This window comes from Epinephelus moara, chromosome 17 (genome assembly GCF_006386435.1).
Source record: "Epinephelus moara isolate mb chromosome 17, YSFRI_EMoa_1.0, whole genome shotgun sequence".
In the NCBI taxonomy this organism is placed as follows: domain Eukaryota; kingdom Metazoa; phylum Chordata; class Actinopteri; order Perciformes; family Serranidae; genus Epinephelus; species Epinephelus moara.
In genome coordinates this window covers 29632762-29648041 of record NC_065522.1, presented here as the reverse complement: position 1 = coordinate 29648041, position 15280 = coordinate 29632762, and the positions used below count along the sequence as shown (strand labels likewise).

The 15280-nt window shown below is 40.4% G+C and overlaps 1 protein-coding gene across 2 annotated transcripts in view; it reads right to left on the bottom strand.

Annotated features, from left to right (window-relative positions):
- Positions 1-1548: 1548 nt before the first annotated feature.
- Positions 1549-15280, bottom strand: part of LOC126404630 (broad substrate specificity ATP-binding cassette transporter ABCG2-like) — a 22400-nt gene continuing 8668 nt past the window's right edge. For both annotated transcript variants that reach the window (XM_050068003.1, XM_050068002.1), the window contains exons 4-19: positions 14473-14532; positions 13693-13807; positions 13356-13508; positions 12412-12569; positions 10887-10989; positions 10509-10557; positions 10321-10419; positions 9442-9558; positions 9198-9343; positions 7423-7505; positions 6743-6832; positions 5628-5752; positions 4403-4557; positions 3619-3708; positions 3059-3126; positions 1549-2105 (exon numbers count right to left, since the gene is read on the bottom strand). In XM_050068003.1, coding sequence (XP_049923960.1) covers positions 1958-2105; positions 3059-3126; positions 3619-3708; positions 4403-4557; positions 5628-5752; positions 6743-6832; positions 7423-7505; positions 9198-9343; positions 9442-9558; positions 10321-10419; positions 10509-10557; positions 10887-10989; positions 12412-12569; positions 13356-13508; positions 13693-13807; positions 14473-14532 — 1759 coding nt within the window. In that variant the 3' untranslated portion in view covers positions 1549-1957. The remainder of the gene's footprint in view (positions 2106-3058; positions 3127-3618; positions 3709-4402; positions 4558-5627; positions 5753-6742; positions 6833-7422; positions 7506-9197; positions 9344-9441; positions 9559-10320; positions 10420-10508; positions 10558-10886; positions 10990-12411; positions 12570-13355; positions 13509-13692; positions 13808-14472; positions 14533-15280) is intronic.

Genomic DNA, 15280 nt, shown 5'->3' with positions numbered 1-15280 from the left:
AAACATCTCACAGCCATAAACTCAAAGGTTTCTCATCTTTCCCCTCAGTAGTCTGCATATTCATCTTTTCTTCAGCTCTTAAAATGACCATTTGATTTTGTCTGTTACTTTTGCTTTTATTTCATCGGTGCCTTGCTCAAAGGCACATTCAACAGTTTATGGAGACATTGACTCATTCACTACCCACACCAAGATTTCTCCTAACACTGACACCACAACCCAGGTGTGTTACCTGTATCCCTCCAGCCATTACTGATGTTACACAACTGGAACTAGAGATTTCATCACACACACACACACACACACACACACACACACACACACACACACACACACACATGCTGTGACTGCTTATATATCCACGGTTGCTATGGAAGTGTCTGCTTACATACACACCTACTGTAGTCAGCTGTAACGCTCTAATCTTGTGCGTGTGTTCATGAGCCTCTCCTATTATCTTGTCATATCTAAACAAAAGGCACTTTGTGTTTTTAAACTCTTCAGATGGAAACGTCATTCGGTCCATCTCTTTGGTCCAGACTGAAATATCTCAAAAGCTATTGGATGGATTGGCATGAATTTTGGTGCAGGTATTCTCATTTCTTCAAAGATTTCTGAAGACTTTGGGGATCCTTGACTTTTCCTGTAGCGCCACCATAAGGTGAAGTGTCATAGTTTACAGTGAAATATTTCAACTATTGGATGGCACCATGAAATTTGGTTCAGACAGTCATGTTACCCTCGGGAGTGACTTTCCCACCAGCCTCAGTGAGGGCTGGGCAATATGGGAAAAAATACTGTATGACATTGCATCTGTTATATCGCTGTACCTTTCCGATCGCTTCTCATACGGTGTTATGGTGGCAAAAACGGACACAATTGATTGCTGTTTTCCACAACAGCAGAAGTGCTCGGCCATTGAGCAACACTTGCTGTAGGACTTACTGCAGTTTTGGCCCGGATTTTCATGCTCAGTGTAGTCGCTGGAATGCCACCTTTTCAGGTGATGGAAAACATTGGTGGTCTGACGATATTGAGTAAAAATGATGATAGTTTATCATCGCCATCGACATACATTTTATTGCGACCCAGTTTCGAGATCGTTTTAGCGCCGAGCCTTATATATCAGTTGTACTTTAAGTTAAGTGCTGATTAGCAAACACAGTGAAAGCACCCTGCTAAACATGAGCATGATAGCATTCTGACGTTAGCATTTAGCTTCAAGTACAGCTGTAGACTCTTCAGACCGTTCCACACCGGTGTGAAGAATAAATTACACTTCATAGCAAAACTATTCATACTGGCAGCAATGCAAATTCGTGACAGTGTCAGAGGGTCTGCCATTGTCCTGATGTTGTGACACGGCATGATTGGTTGATACCTTTATTTGTAGTGCGAAAGCTCATAAGAACTTACCTTATTCCAGGAAAAAAATTTGCATAATATTTGTGTCCTGAACTAAAGCACTCAGTGGTTTCCAAGAATAAAGTCAAAAGTAATTTATAAAACTGGCTGAAATTTAAAAAAGAATAAAAAAGAGATTCAGAATGCAAATTCACTATTTTATTTTTTACAAATTCATAAATATAAAATTCTTGTATTTGTGTGAACATTTTTTTTACTTTTTTGGCTCTGAACTTTAAAGTGCAAAAATCATGATACAGTTTATTAGTAGTTACTACACTGAAGGGCTCTGGGGTTAGTAAGGAGTAAATAAATAATCAATTAATCTCTGCCATAACAGCTCCATAAACAACAAATGACAAACGAATCATCAGTATTGATCTGGAGGATTACTGTGTCATGTTTTATCATATGAATCAACTGCAGATGAAACACACAAAAAAAATAGAAACCATCTGCAAAAAAATGTGAGATGTGCGAACACAGTCTTGAGCTGCACTTCCTTCTTGTATTAAACTACAACGGTGATGATGATGATGATGGTGATGATGGTCTAGGTGAACTTCTTGATGAAGCGCAGTTTGAGGTAAGCGATGGTGAGGAAGCTGATGGTCATGATGCCCAGAGCCATGTGGTTCTGCCAGAAGCCCCAGGTGGAGAAATCTACACCCTGCTCCTCCAGAAACTCCTCCCCAGTACACCTGGAAACATGACATCATCATTGAGTGACAAACACATTATGTGACGTTAACGTTTAACTGAGAAAATTAATTCACAAATTAATTAAATTGGTCCATACCCATTGAGTAAAGCATACCATACCATGACTTAGTCATACCAAAAATTAGGGGGAAAAAAACAAACATTCTGCCACAGGGGGAGCCACAGCGATCGGTCGCATTTTTCTGTTATTATAGCGCCACCCAGTTGCCAATTAGAGTTAAATTTCTCCAGTCACCTTGAGGCGTCCTGTTCTACATATCTCCCAAGTTTAGTAAAAATAGCGGTTAGGCCTAGATAAGAAATGAGCTCTCTAGCGCCCACATTTTGTTTGATGGGGTCAATAATGGAGGGGTCCCCTCAGATTATGTGTGGTCATATGCCTACAAAGTTGCGTGGTGATGGGTGAAACCCTTGAGATGTTATACACCATTATGTGATGAGCCACGCCCTCCGCAATATTCATTGCCTTATAGAAGCTCAGTTTTAGTAAGTTTTCCAATGTTTGCCAAGAGGGAACTTTAGATATTGGTCCCTAGATTATGTTCACCGAGTATCATGCAGGGCGTCGCTAACGTCGGCCCGCAGGAAAACATCATCCCTAGAGTGCTGTGCTGTAAGATGATGAAGTAATTTCCAAATGTGAAGCAACTTCGTATCACGTTGCCAATGGTCTACATAGGAACATTGATCGTACCATTATTGAAATTTATTTTCCAGTATTTTATCAACGTGATGTCGGTCAATCATGTTCAATCTCTTGTTTTGGCCAATGCTCAGGTGCTCGCTCACACCTATCGGGTACAAGCACCAGAGGATGCTCAGAGAGAGGCGTCACTAAAAACAAGGATTTTCTGAAGGTTGCATACAGAACCTTTATGTCTCGTACATCAATGACATCACTTTACAATGAGGCATAAATATTGGTACTTACGCGCGCTCAGGTGTGTTATTCGACACGTGACAGAACTTCAGTCCTTTAAACTCATTAATCTGCAGAGCCTGGAGAGAGACAGAGATCTTTATTAACACCATCATACTCTCAGATTATCTTTTTAAAATTTACAGAGATCCAAAGATTCGTGCAGTGTTTGTGCAGAAAATGGTTTGTCAAGTCCTGCCTTGTGTTCTGTGAGCGGAAAATGAAAAAACATGGAAGGCGCTTTGCACTGTGCATTACAAACATTACAGAGTACCCTACAAAACACTAAATAAAAGTTATCAAACAACATACCTTTAGGAAATGTGCCTGATTATTATGACATTTTCACATAGTTGTGTATAATAACAACTTTAATGAAAAGTTTATTTGATTAGTATTCCTGGTGCCAACTAGCGTTGGCGGTAACGTTAAATCGACTTGTCAACTAATCACACACATCCCTGGATTTATAACACCACAGAAGAAGGGAAACACAGGAACATCATAAGCAACAGCTACAGGACATAAAGGTGTGTGTGTATGTGTGTGTGAGACAGAGAGTGTGTACATACACCGAGGCCGTATCGTGGTATACTGAAGTACTTCAACCAAGCGAGCCAGTTGACGATGGAGGGAAGATTCACGAGTAAACCTGCAAAGATCTGCAGAAAAACAGGTTTACAGGTAAGTGTTCACATGTGTTATGGTTGCGAGATTAAAACAGAGGTCATAATTATTCTGATTTTTAAAGTGAAATCTGCCTTCACTTTTGCTCTTTATTCCAAACTACAACTTTCCTCACGTAGAAATAGAACAAGATTTAATAGTAAACATTAATAATGCCACATAAGTATGAAACGGATAAAAAGGATTGATATCTTTATAGAAAATTACACTCCCTTTCCATTTCTATCTTTGATTGTTTATCTTGGTCTTTGCCTCGGAAACACTCAGTAACAGTGTTTGTTTTTTAAAGTGCTATATGTGTAAACATGTATTCTTAGAGTTGCATCTCTTATGTACGCTGCAGATGTTAGCATGTCAGGCTTAGGTGGAATTTATACTTCTGCTTTGAATCGATGCCACTTTTGTGGAGTTAAAGGTGTTTTTTTCTTTCTTTACCACCTTACAGTTAGCATTATTTAGCTAGCTACAGTAGCTAATTAGCTAGCCAGCGGCAGTTGTCATTTCAGCTACAAAATTGATCGCTGGCTATAAACGAGAAGCTAGAAATGAATTTCGATGATAAACCGTACGTGTTGTGAGAATGGTACGATTGTCCAGCTTTGCGATTGATTGATGAATTGCATGTTAAAGTGCTTTTTGCTGCTGTGTTTTGATGTGTGTGAGTGTCACCATCATGAAGACACAGGTGATGGTCATGAAGATGTTGGCGATGGCCACCACAGTCTGGTCAGCAGAGATGGCCAGAGCCATGGCGGTGGCGGTGTAGGCGACCAGAGCCACGGTGAACATGAACAAGAAGAACGCTTCAACTGTCGGCTTCAGACCTGTGCGAGGAAACAATCACAGGACCAAGGATATAACCTAACCAAACCTAATGTTGTCAAATAATTTGTAAAAACAAATAATTTCTCAGCAATATATATAAAAAAATATTATATATATATTAAATTAAATCCAGAGCATAAGAACAATAACAATTTGAAACTGGTGCACACCAAAACATAGAAAGTTACTTTTGTGATCACGTTTTAATAAAAGAAAATGTAGGGTTTTTATTACTAACTCAATTTTATGGATTTATTTTTTTCATAAAAATAATTATTTCCAACTTCGATGTACTGTGGACGGCCTGAATTGTTTGCGCTTCGCTCCTACCAGAATTTTAAGCCAAAGCAGCACTTTGTAAATACTCTAAAGCTGTCACAAGAAATTAAACTACGATTTTTCAATTGAAGAAAAAATAAACCAAAACTTTAAAAATCCCAGGAGAATTTGAAAAAAACAAAACAAACAAAAAACTGATTTTGGAACACTAATAAAAAGTCGAAAATATAATTGGGGGGTGTGTCAATCATTTTATCTATAAAGTGTATGTACAAAAATTGGAAAAATTCCCATTCCTAAAATAGTTTCATTTGTTCAACCTACAGTCTAAAGCTCTAAAATAAAAGATGGAACATGGAACCAAAAAATGTTCTTGTTAAATTACTGAAACGATCACTTGATTACTTAAATTTTTGACGATTAATTTTTGGTCTTAAATTTAGTGTAAACAAAGCTCAGAACATAGCATAGTGTATAAATTAGTATATGAAAATACATTTAGAGCTGCAACTATCACTTAAATTTTCAATTTATCTGTTGAATATTTTTTTTGGGATATATCAGTTAGTTGTTTAATCTATTAAAAAGGTATAAATATAGTGAAAAATGCCCGTTACAAGCTTCAAGAGCTGAAGGGTCAAACAGTTTATTTTATCTGACCAATAGGTTACAATTTACAATTATATAAAATGTAATTAATGAGTAAATTGATTATAATTTTCATGTTTAAAGTTCCTGTTATTAATATAGTGTAATCAAATCTCAGAGCACAGTGTGTCCTCCTACTCACCAATCATGAAGTACGCCACGCAGCTGAAGACTATGGCGGGGATGGTCCTCAGCGTGATGATGTCAGACAGGATCTTACACAGGAAGTACACAGACACCCTGTAGTAGCCGCTGATATACTCGTGACTGATGGGAGAAAAATACGTCAAAATTTTATCAATAAACCTCATCAAGTAGTATTAGCTTTTGGATTATTCATTCATTCATTCGACGACACTGGAAAACAAATAGACACAGACACACAAAAATGTTAAATATGAGTGCGTGTGTGCACTCGTGGGAACTTGTGTACCATATGGGGACAAAATTCAGGTCCCCACAAGGGTAACATTTATTTTTAATTTGAAGGAGCCATACATTTTTGGAAGTATGCATCTTAACTTTTTTCAGACAGTAAGATGAGATATCGGTCTCATTTTTGTGTACAGAGTCAGGGCATTAGCTTAGCTTAGCATAAACACTAAAAACACAGTGAAACTAGCAGGTAACTCCCTGAAAACCTCAAATTGTGCTTTAATATTTCTATTTATACACCAGTTCAACAAATTAGATAAACTGTGTGAATTCATCAAGTGAAGAAAATTTTGGACTGAGCCAGGCTAGCTGTTTACCCCCGTTTCCAGTCTTAATGCTAAGATAAGCTAACCTCATCCCCGCAACAACAACAACAACAACAACAACAAAGAAAGACAGTGCTGTCGATCCCTTTTACTCTTAAGCAGGATTTATCTTTCTGCATTGTATTGACACCGTACCCTACGCCACAGCCTGATGTGCACCTCTCCAGAAATGTAGCTACACATTGCGGTGACGCAGACCTCCTGTATATTTTTGTAAGCTGAAACCATTTCCCTGCATGTTGTATTTGTGGGGAAAATGTGTCCCGATAAAGACAAGTGTTTGTCTGTGAGTTATAGTGAAGCTGATTTGTGTACTTGTGTTTGAAATTGTTTCTATTAAGCCATGTTTAATGTGTGTTTAATGCCAAACTAAAAAAAAAAACTTATCCTATCTGTTGCCTCTTTAAACACCTTAAAGATTAAAGTTTTAGGGGGGATTCATGGAAATCAATATAATGTCCTCGTAAGTATGTGTGTACTATTGTGTTAAACCCACATGAAGAGTTTCCTCTCTGAGATGAAGAGTTCAGCAGACGACAGCGAGCTGAAACACTGATTCACAGTGATGAAGAAGAGAGCACCGAACCTAGAAACACAACCACAAACTCCTCAATACACAGACCGATAAATGAGCAGTTAAACCCAGCACAATATGCATAGTATAAAAGTGAAAACTTGCGCACACCATCCTCTTCGTTTTAAAACACTGTACTGATCTTTTCCATTTAAAAAATCTTTATTTCAAATTTCTCTTTTGTTTTATTTTATTCAATATTAATTAATTAATTTAATTTAAATGCATCAGTGCCCATATGTATTACCCCTGTCAAATAAATAAAAAATAATATTTGTATATTTCCAATTCTTCACCTTTGCGGTGCTTTTTTTGGTTTTGCACCAAAATACCAACCTATTTTTTTTGTATGTAAAAACTTACTATGTACTAACCTTGATGCTGATCGTGGTGCTGCTTCTGCTCATAGTTTAACTGCATGTATGATTTTACTGCCACAACAATCCTACTGCTCGTTTCCACTAATGAAACAACGACTACAATGGCTGCTGCTAACTTTTAAAAAGGAAAACTAAATTTACAAGCTGATGAAGGCAGTGGCACCAAATATTGAATTGTATGGAATTAATCAAACCAGAATAGAATAAAACATTACAAAATACCTGTTCTGTATTCCACTTGGATCCTCCTTGACGTCAAAGAAAATGGCTCCTACGACCAGAGCGAGGAACAAGGTCACTGCTACCTGCACAGAAAAAAAAAAACTTAGTATAAGCGTGGTAAACATACCATAAACAAACCACGACAACTGAGTGTTGAATTTTAGAGGAACGTTTCAACATTTTGGGAGGCATGCCAATTCTATTCTGGTGGAGTGTAAGAAAAGAAATTTGATCTACCTCATAAAACAATGACTGACTGACAGATTTAAAAATGTAACGTGTTAATTGGTGAGCTTAAGATGTGTTGGTGGGCAGATTTTGTTCCCTTTAGACAGAGCCAGGCTAGCTGTTTCCCCCTGTTTCCAGTCTTTATGCTAAGCTAAGCTAAACGCATCCTGATTCCACCATAAAGACATGAGATTCTCAGGCTCTGTCTACATGTATACAGATATTTTTGTAAATATTTTCCCTGCGTTTTGGCCTCTCGTCCACATGCAAAAAGAGTTGTATGGCATTTTACATTGTATAAATTAGCCTAGCAGCTAGCGGAGATTTCCTCTACTCATATGAAGCCAAGGACAACAGCAACATGTAACAAAGGTAACATTACAAAATTCAGCTCCATTACGGTTCACAACATTCACCGACAAAACAACTGTCTTATACTAAACATGTTTTCCAAACAAATACAACATGCTAATATTTTTAGCACAAGCCTATGGCATTTTACATTGTATAAATTAGCCTAGCGACTAGCAGAGGTTTCCTCTGCTCATATGAAGCCAGGATAAATCACACACAAGACTTAAAATGCTATTGAAGCCAGGATAAATCACACACAAGACTTAAAATGCTATTTTTGTGGAGGCTTTATTGTCTTCACGGGGAAAATGTGTCCAGATAAAGACAAGTGTTTGTCTGTGAATGCTGTGAGTTATAGTGAAGCTGATTTGTGTACTTGTGTTTGAAATTGTTCCTACTAAGCCATGTTTAATGTGTGTTTAATGTGTGTAATATAAATCCACCTTTACTTCGAAGGGTAATCAACGGTGATGAGATCTCAAGTTGACACTCACCGTTGATTGTTTGTCCACACAATGAAGCAAAAATAACCCCAGAGATATTTTTAAAACAAACGTCATGGACAGAATTATTTTTTAAAACGAGGGGGAAAATATTAATTTACAAAAATATCTGTGTATGTGCAGACAGGTCATCACTCTCAGAAGTAAAAGTGAAGATGCGTATTTACCCAAATTAACCATTCCTTTAACCACAAACATAAAATGTTATCCTTGTGGGGACCTGATTTATTGTCCCCAGATGGGAGGTGAGTCCTCATAATGTGTCTGTATCAACAACTGTGTGTTAATACAGTGAGATGAAGTGATCTCACATTGTGGGGACCTTGTTTTTGTCTCCAGATGAGCTTTATATTTCACAGACGGACATGAGCATTTTACAAAATGTTAAACTGTTAAGTATGTGAAGCTGCAGTTCGTCTTACGGCCACCAGATGCTGCTCCAACTACACTCAAAGTGTACAACAGCGACAGAGTGAGCTCCCCACATCATTTCATTTTTCAACATTTTCATGTTAATGTCTCAGTTTATGACAGTCAGGACATCATTTTAGACTTCACTTTGAATTTTATGGATTCAGTAACATTCATTTATGTGTCGAAAAATACTCCCTGAAATGTCAGTTTGATTCCTTAAATTTCCACTTTACAGACTTTTTAAGATGGAAACTGACGCCTGCTTGATGTTCCTACCTGAGCGATGGAGGTCTGAGGGTTGAGCATGAGGTTGCGGAACGTTCTCTTGAGAACCCATCTGAACTGGGTCAGGAAGCTGGTGTTATAGGTGATGGTTCTGGAGGGAGCAGTGGTGATGATCTGCCTACCCTGAATGATCCTTTCTGAGAGAGACACAAGGCGACAGTGGTTTAGATGTGCTGTATTCATATAAAACCTGAGTTTCTGTGTGAAGTATTGACCTTGACCTTTTTGTACGTACCCAGCTCTGCTTTGGTCTGTTTGTAGTTGTGACAGTTTCTGTATTCCTCTACGAGTTTGTCCTCGATCCCCCGTCTGGACATCGACACCGTGTCTGAGTCTGGCTCTGGATCTGGATCTGGAGGGAAGAAAGGGGCACTCAGAATCCTGTCGGTCATGTCCGTCGGTGAAGTCACGGCATGATTTTACGACTTCATGGTCGCCTAATGTGACATAGTGACTGTCAGAACAGACAAAAACATCATGTAGTGTGAACCTGGCATTACACTTTTAGTAATGAGTGGATCTTCAAGCATTTATATATATTTATTTCGACAGGGATTGCATGTAACCCAATAATCTCTCGGAGGAAAAAAAAAAAAGCATTGTAGAGCATTGTTCCTGTGGGCTGCAGCGACACTAAACCCCTGAGCTTGCCTGAGAAGGACTAAATGCTCAAAGCTGCTATTTTTAAATATTCCATGGAGAGAGACTCTCACTGCAGCCTGTTCTGTTTTGTTCTGAAAATGTCGGCGTGCAGCCTCGTTCTGTGGACGATAAACCAGGTGCAGACTTCCATCTGTGTCTATTCTGATGAGGAAATACAGCGAGTGCTGGACGGAGCAGTGAGTGACAACAACCCTGCCCACGTTTAAGAGGACTGTTTGCGGTGGGAACACTAGGGTCCAGGTACCATGTCTGAAGGGTTACTGTTGGTTCCAAAGGTACCATACCGAAAGTGTTTGGTGGAAACGGGGCTATAGGTGACCCCCTAGGGTGCCACCCAGAAGGGAGGTGCTAAAATCAACAGGGGCACTGCATAAGATAAAGTTTCATGCCTCTCGATTCCACTTAGCTTTTAAACTCTGATCCAAACCTGAACACACACACACACACACACCTTCATTGTCCATGCTGCTGAGAGCGACGGCGGTTGAGTCTCCGTTAATGATGTCCAGGAAGAAGTCAGCAGGGTTGTTGTGGGGCTCACAGGTGTATCCTGGGAAATGAAGTTCCAAACCCACTTACATACAATTACATCACTTCTGCATCAGGTCGTGTTGTATTGGATTGATTTCATGCTCTTACCGATGTCTGAGAAATACTCTAGAGCGCTCTGTGCCGGGCCGTGGTAAACCTGATCAGTTTGATTACAGTGAACACGAGAGTCTGGGTCAGTTTCTATATTAATAAAGTCAATTTTACAATAATTGATTTTGAGACGAACAGGTGAGGACGCTCGACAGTAAAGCAAAAGCAACAGAAAAGAGAGGGACAAAAAGAATAAAGAAAGTAAAAGTTGCAAAAAAATAAAGGGAGCGAAAAAAGAAAGAAAGAAAAAACAAAAGGTAGTGAGAGCAAGAAAAAGAGAAAAACAGAAAAGAGGAAGAGTCAAACATGAAGCATCCACAGATGGAAACACTGTAAGTCTGATTAAACGTATTTCAGTTAGCAGACGTTGGCGACCTGTTTGCCGTTGACCAGCAGGGTGAGCCGGTCGAACAGGCGGTAGATGGAATATCGAGGCTGGTGGATGGACAGGATGATGGTGCGACCGCTGTTTGCCATCCTGAGGAAACGAGGAGGAAAAACGTGTTTAAAGTTTCATCAATCATAGACGTGTGGATTTAACTGAAAGCAAAGGTCTGAGGACAGAAACGTTTGTGTGTGTTTGTATACTTGTACATGCTACATAGTGAGGACCAAAGATCGGATTTTAACAACAGAGCGAGGACATTTTTGCAAAGTGAGGACATTTTGGCCGGTCCTCCTGTACGCGCTGTGCCTACAATTTTTTTCCATGTGCCTGAGTTGCATTTTTTGGCAGTGTCCACTCACTATGACGCAGATACATTTGGATGCTGCTGATTGGTGCACGTGTCACGGGCCAGAGGTCAGTGATAAACATTTCAGGCGCTCAGTTGGGATGCTAGCAATACTGCGTTACTTATTTTGTGCGTTAGCAAGCAACAGTAGTTGGAAATGAGCTAACGGAAACAACTTAGCATTTTTCAGGCTTTTGAAATAAAGTGAACAAACCTCAGCAGAGAAGAATATGCAGAGAGCACCTGTACGAGCACGGGGTCTGCTAACGTCGCTGCTACTAGCATTAACGTTACAATGACAGAGGCTAGCAGCTAGCTACATGTCCAGGATCTTTCGTGTGACAAATTGATGCTGTATTCTTTTTTTTTTAACGTAAATGTTGATGTTGCTGTTGTCAGGTCTGTTGGCTTGTCTTTTAAAGGTCATATGTATAGCTGTTTCATCAAAACAAATATTTTTTCAAAAATAATACATCCACAGAACGCCTAGAAAGGTGTAGAATTAAAGTCTAAATTTTCCTGAAAAAAACAATTACAGTAGAGAAATAACTCAGGGTTGCCAGATTGTGATAGCTGCAGAGGAATGGCGTTGTCCCAGCGCTATCCGTCGCAAATTCTAGCCGACCAACGGAAAAGCAAAACCAGAATCAACATCGGTTCAGTTTTTGATCGTTGGTGTCAGCTGAAGACAGAAAAAGGGCTAAAAAGCCACGCAGAGGTTGCCGCTTTCCTTCTGGACAGGTAAGCTAATGTTTGCTAGCTAACGCAGCTAACTTATAGCTAATGTCAGCTAACTTGGCTCGCTGTCTCTAGTGTCTGTCGTTTACGAACCTGGCAACCTGTAGAATTGAAGAGTGGAGCGAGAGCGGGTGAGTGTGAGTGCGACACCTACTGGCCGGGAAGTATGAATCCTATATCTATCCGCTTTAAAGGCACGTGGTCGGCTAATCAGAGTTCGATGGTGGCGTTGTGTCGGTAACATTAATGTTAATCTCCTGCTCACTCACTGGGCAGACTGCGTATGTCCATGCCTGGAAACCTACGTGTTCAAGGTACCCTACAAGTGGGCAGGCGGTTCACGTGCATTCTATGAAATTTAATCCTGCCGTTGCCATTGTGTGCATGTGTGTGCGTGTGTGTGTGTGTATGTGTGTGTGTGTGCTGACCTCTTGAGCAGCAGCAGTACAGAGTTGGCAGTGCTTGCGTCGAGGCCGGTGGTCGGTTCGTCCAGGAAGAGGACGGGCGGGTCGATGATGAGCTCCATGCCGATGTTCGTCCTCTTCCTCTCGCCGCCGGAGATCCCACGAATCAGCTGAGTGCCCACCTGAACACACACACACACACACACAGACAGAGGTGTGAACTCGTGTACTTGTGAGGACCCTCCATGCCTCTAACCATCGTCACAACTCATCCTGAAGGAGTTCAGTTTCCATTCGTCTTTATTTCTTTTCCTGATTTTGTCTTTGCTTATTTGTCGTCTTCTCTGTCATTATACTTTCTGTCACTCTTTCAGTCGTCCTCACTTTCTCCTCACCCTGCCTCTTTTGTTCCTTCTTTCTTTTGCTTCCTCTTTTCTTCTTCTTTGTTTCATTTTAATTTAATTATCTCTTTCTTTCTTTCCCTTTTTTTTGCTTTTTGTTATTTTGTCCTTCTGCTCCAACACCACAGTTTCATTTTGCCTCCTAAATGATGTTTCTTTCTTTCTTTCTTTCTTTCTTTCTTTCTTTCTTTCTTTCTTTCTTTCTTATTCTTAATTTCCTCAGCTCTTTCTCGGAGACAGTTCTCCTGACAGTTCACTTTTGAAATAATGTATTGAGAAACCTCTTTTTAACATCTGTCAGCAGATCTCCTAAAACATGACACTGAGGTTTATTTTTTACCAGTTAAACCATGAAGCTGCAGTTTTGTTTTGCATTCTAGACGATGTAATCTATTGTTTCTTTCTTTTGACGCTCTTTTTTTCCTTTTTGTCTTTTCTCCTCCTCTGTCGTTGCTCTGTCTTTTTGTAGCCCTCCTCTGTCCCACTGGCGTGTTTTCCAATCATTATTTTTTATCACTGTCTTTTCTTTCTTCCTCTCTCCTTCCTTCCTCCACCCTCTCTCCTCACCCTTGAGTCGGCCACCCGGCCCAGTCCCAGCTCCTGGATCAGTCTGTCGACTTTTTGTTTTTTCTCCTCCTGAGAGATGCTCGTCGGGAGCCGCAGCGCTGCAGAGAAGGTGAAGTTCTCTCTGACCGTCAGCGTTCCCATCACCACGTCATCCTGAAGACAAGAAACGACCATCAACACCTGACAGATGATGAACGAACTTTCATTTCCAGGATGTCTTTCCACAGTAGATTTTAATTATGGCCCAGAGAAGCTGATCTTATAGTTGCCTGCAGAAACTCCCCTGAATCAAAGCCGTTCTCCTGTCGATGACTTCCTGTCTGTCTCACTAACTTACCTGCACCACGTATCCAGACAGACACTTGAAGTTTGGAGGCTGATGGGCTCCGTTGATCAAAACCTCTCCTGACAGCCCGGCAGGATCTTTCCTGGCCGCCAAAACATCCAGAAACCTGAAAAAGATTTTAGTAAAAGTGAAACAGCCAGCTCTCAAAGTACTTTAAAGTATATATAAAGTAAAGTATTTTTAGATTAATATTCCTGCTGCATTAATGTGGGTAGTTTAATCTACAGCAATGCATCATGGGCTATAAGATCATCATGAACCAGGTGTCTCTAAAAAGTCAGGAAAACAGCCTGTTTTCAGGTTTGTGACGACGACTTTTCAAGCTGATTCAAAAGGGTTTTTATAGAGTTTATTCAGGAACACTTCATCCTTCAGTTTAGGGTGTTTTCACACCTGCCCTGTGTGGTTTGGGACAGTCGAACTTAAGTTTGTTTGCCCCCTCAGTGTGGTTCGTTTGGGCAGGTGTGAACACAGCAATCGCACTCAGGTACGCACCAAAACGACTGGACCGAGACCTTCTTGAAGAGGTGGTCTCGGTCTGGTCCGCGATGAGCAGCGCTAAAATCAACCTGCGTAGTTGTCCCTCCATTGTGACATTAGAAAGTGTCACATTTATCTTGCAAGTGTACTCTTCTTCAACGTTTACTTCCTGGATTTTTCCCCACATGGAAATTCTGACCAATCAAGAGCAGCTTTCTCACACAAGGCATTTGATCTGGTCCGCTTGTAAATGGTAGCACAAAGTGGAAACACTAAGGTAAAGACACTCACGATGACTTTCCGCTTCCTGTTGCTCCCATGATAGCGTTCAGACCCGGCTTCATGATCCCACTGTGAGAGAGAGACAGTTAATATTAACAGTCATGGAGACTCAAAACACAGCAAACTCATGAGAACTAGATCACATTCACATTCAAACTCACATTCCTTTAATTTCTTGAGACATGATTAACACACATATGTTCCGTAATCATGACCCTCAGCACATCCCATAGAAAGGCGTCTCTAGAACGGCAAGTTCACCTTCAAAGCCCTGCCAGATGGTTCTCTCCACAACACCACCGTTATCTGCATCTACTGTGGATGTGAACCACCAGAGTTCGTCAAGTCTCAAATACCACTTGCTGGCCAAGCACACAGCCGATGCAGAGAGGCGTCCTCCCCCACGCCAAATGCAATTCTCTCAGTAATGACAGTTACCTCGGGGCCACAGCACATTATTTTGACCCACAGTGGGAACTTTGGTCAGATGCTTTTGACTGTTATGAAGACATCGGAGAGGCACTTCGCCGACACATGCCGAACACTTAATGCAGGTTGACAGACAGTAGCTATGTTTCCATCCAAAAGTTATTCAAATCATTGGGAAATGCACATTAAAAGAAATATGAATCCTGTGTGTTTCCATTAAATGTACGGACTTTGGTGAAAACTATGAACTTGCACGAGTTTTCCGCAGAACCGGAAACAAAACAAGTCTCGCATTCTTCTTCTACGTTTTCTGGCGGTTGGCAACCAGCTTGTAAATGCATTACCGCCTTCCCGACCCGGAGTGTGGATATCACCATGGAGAGAGGTG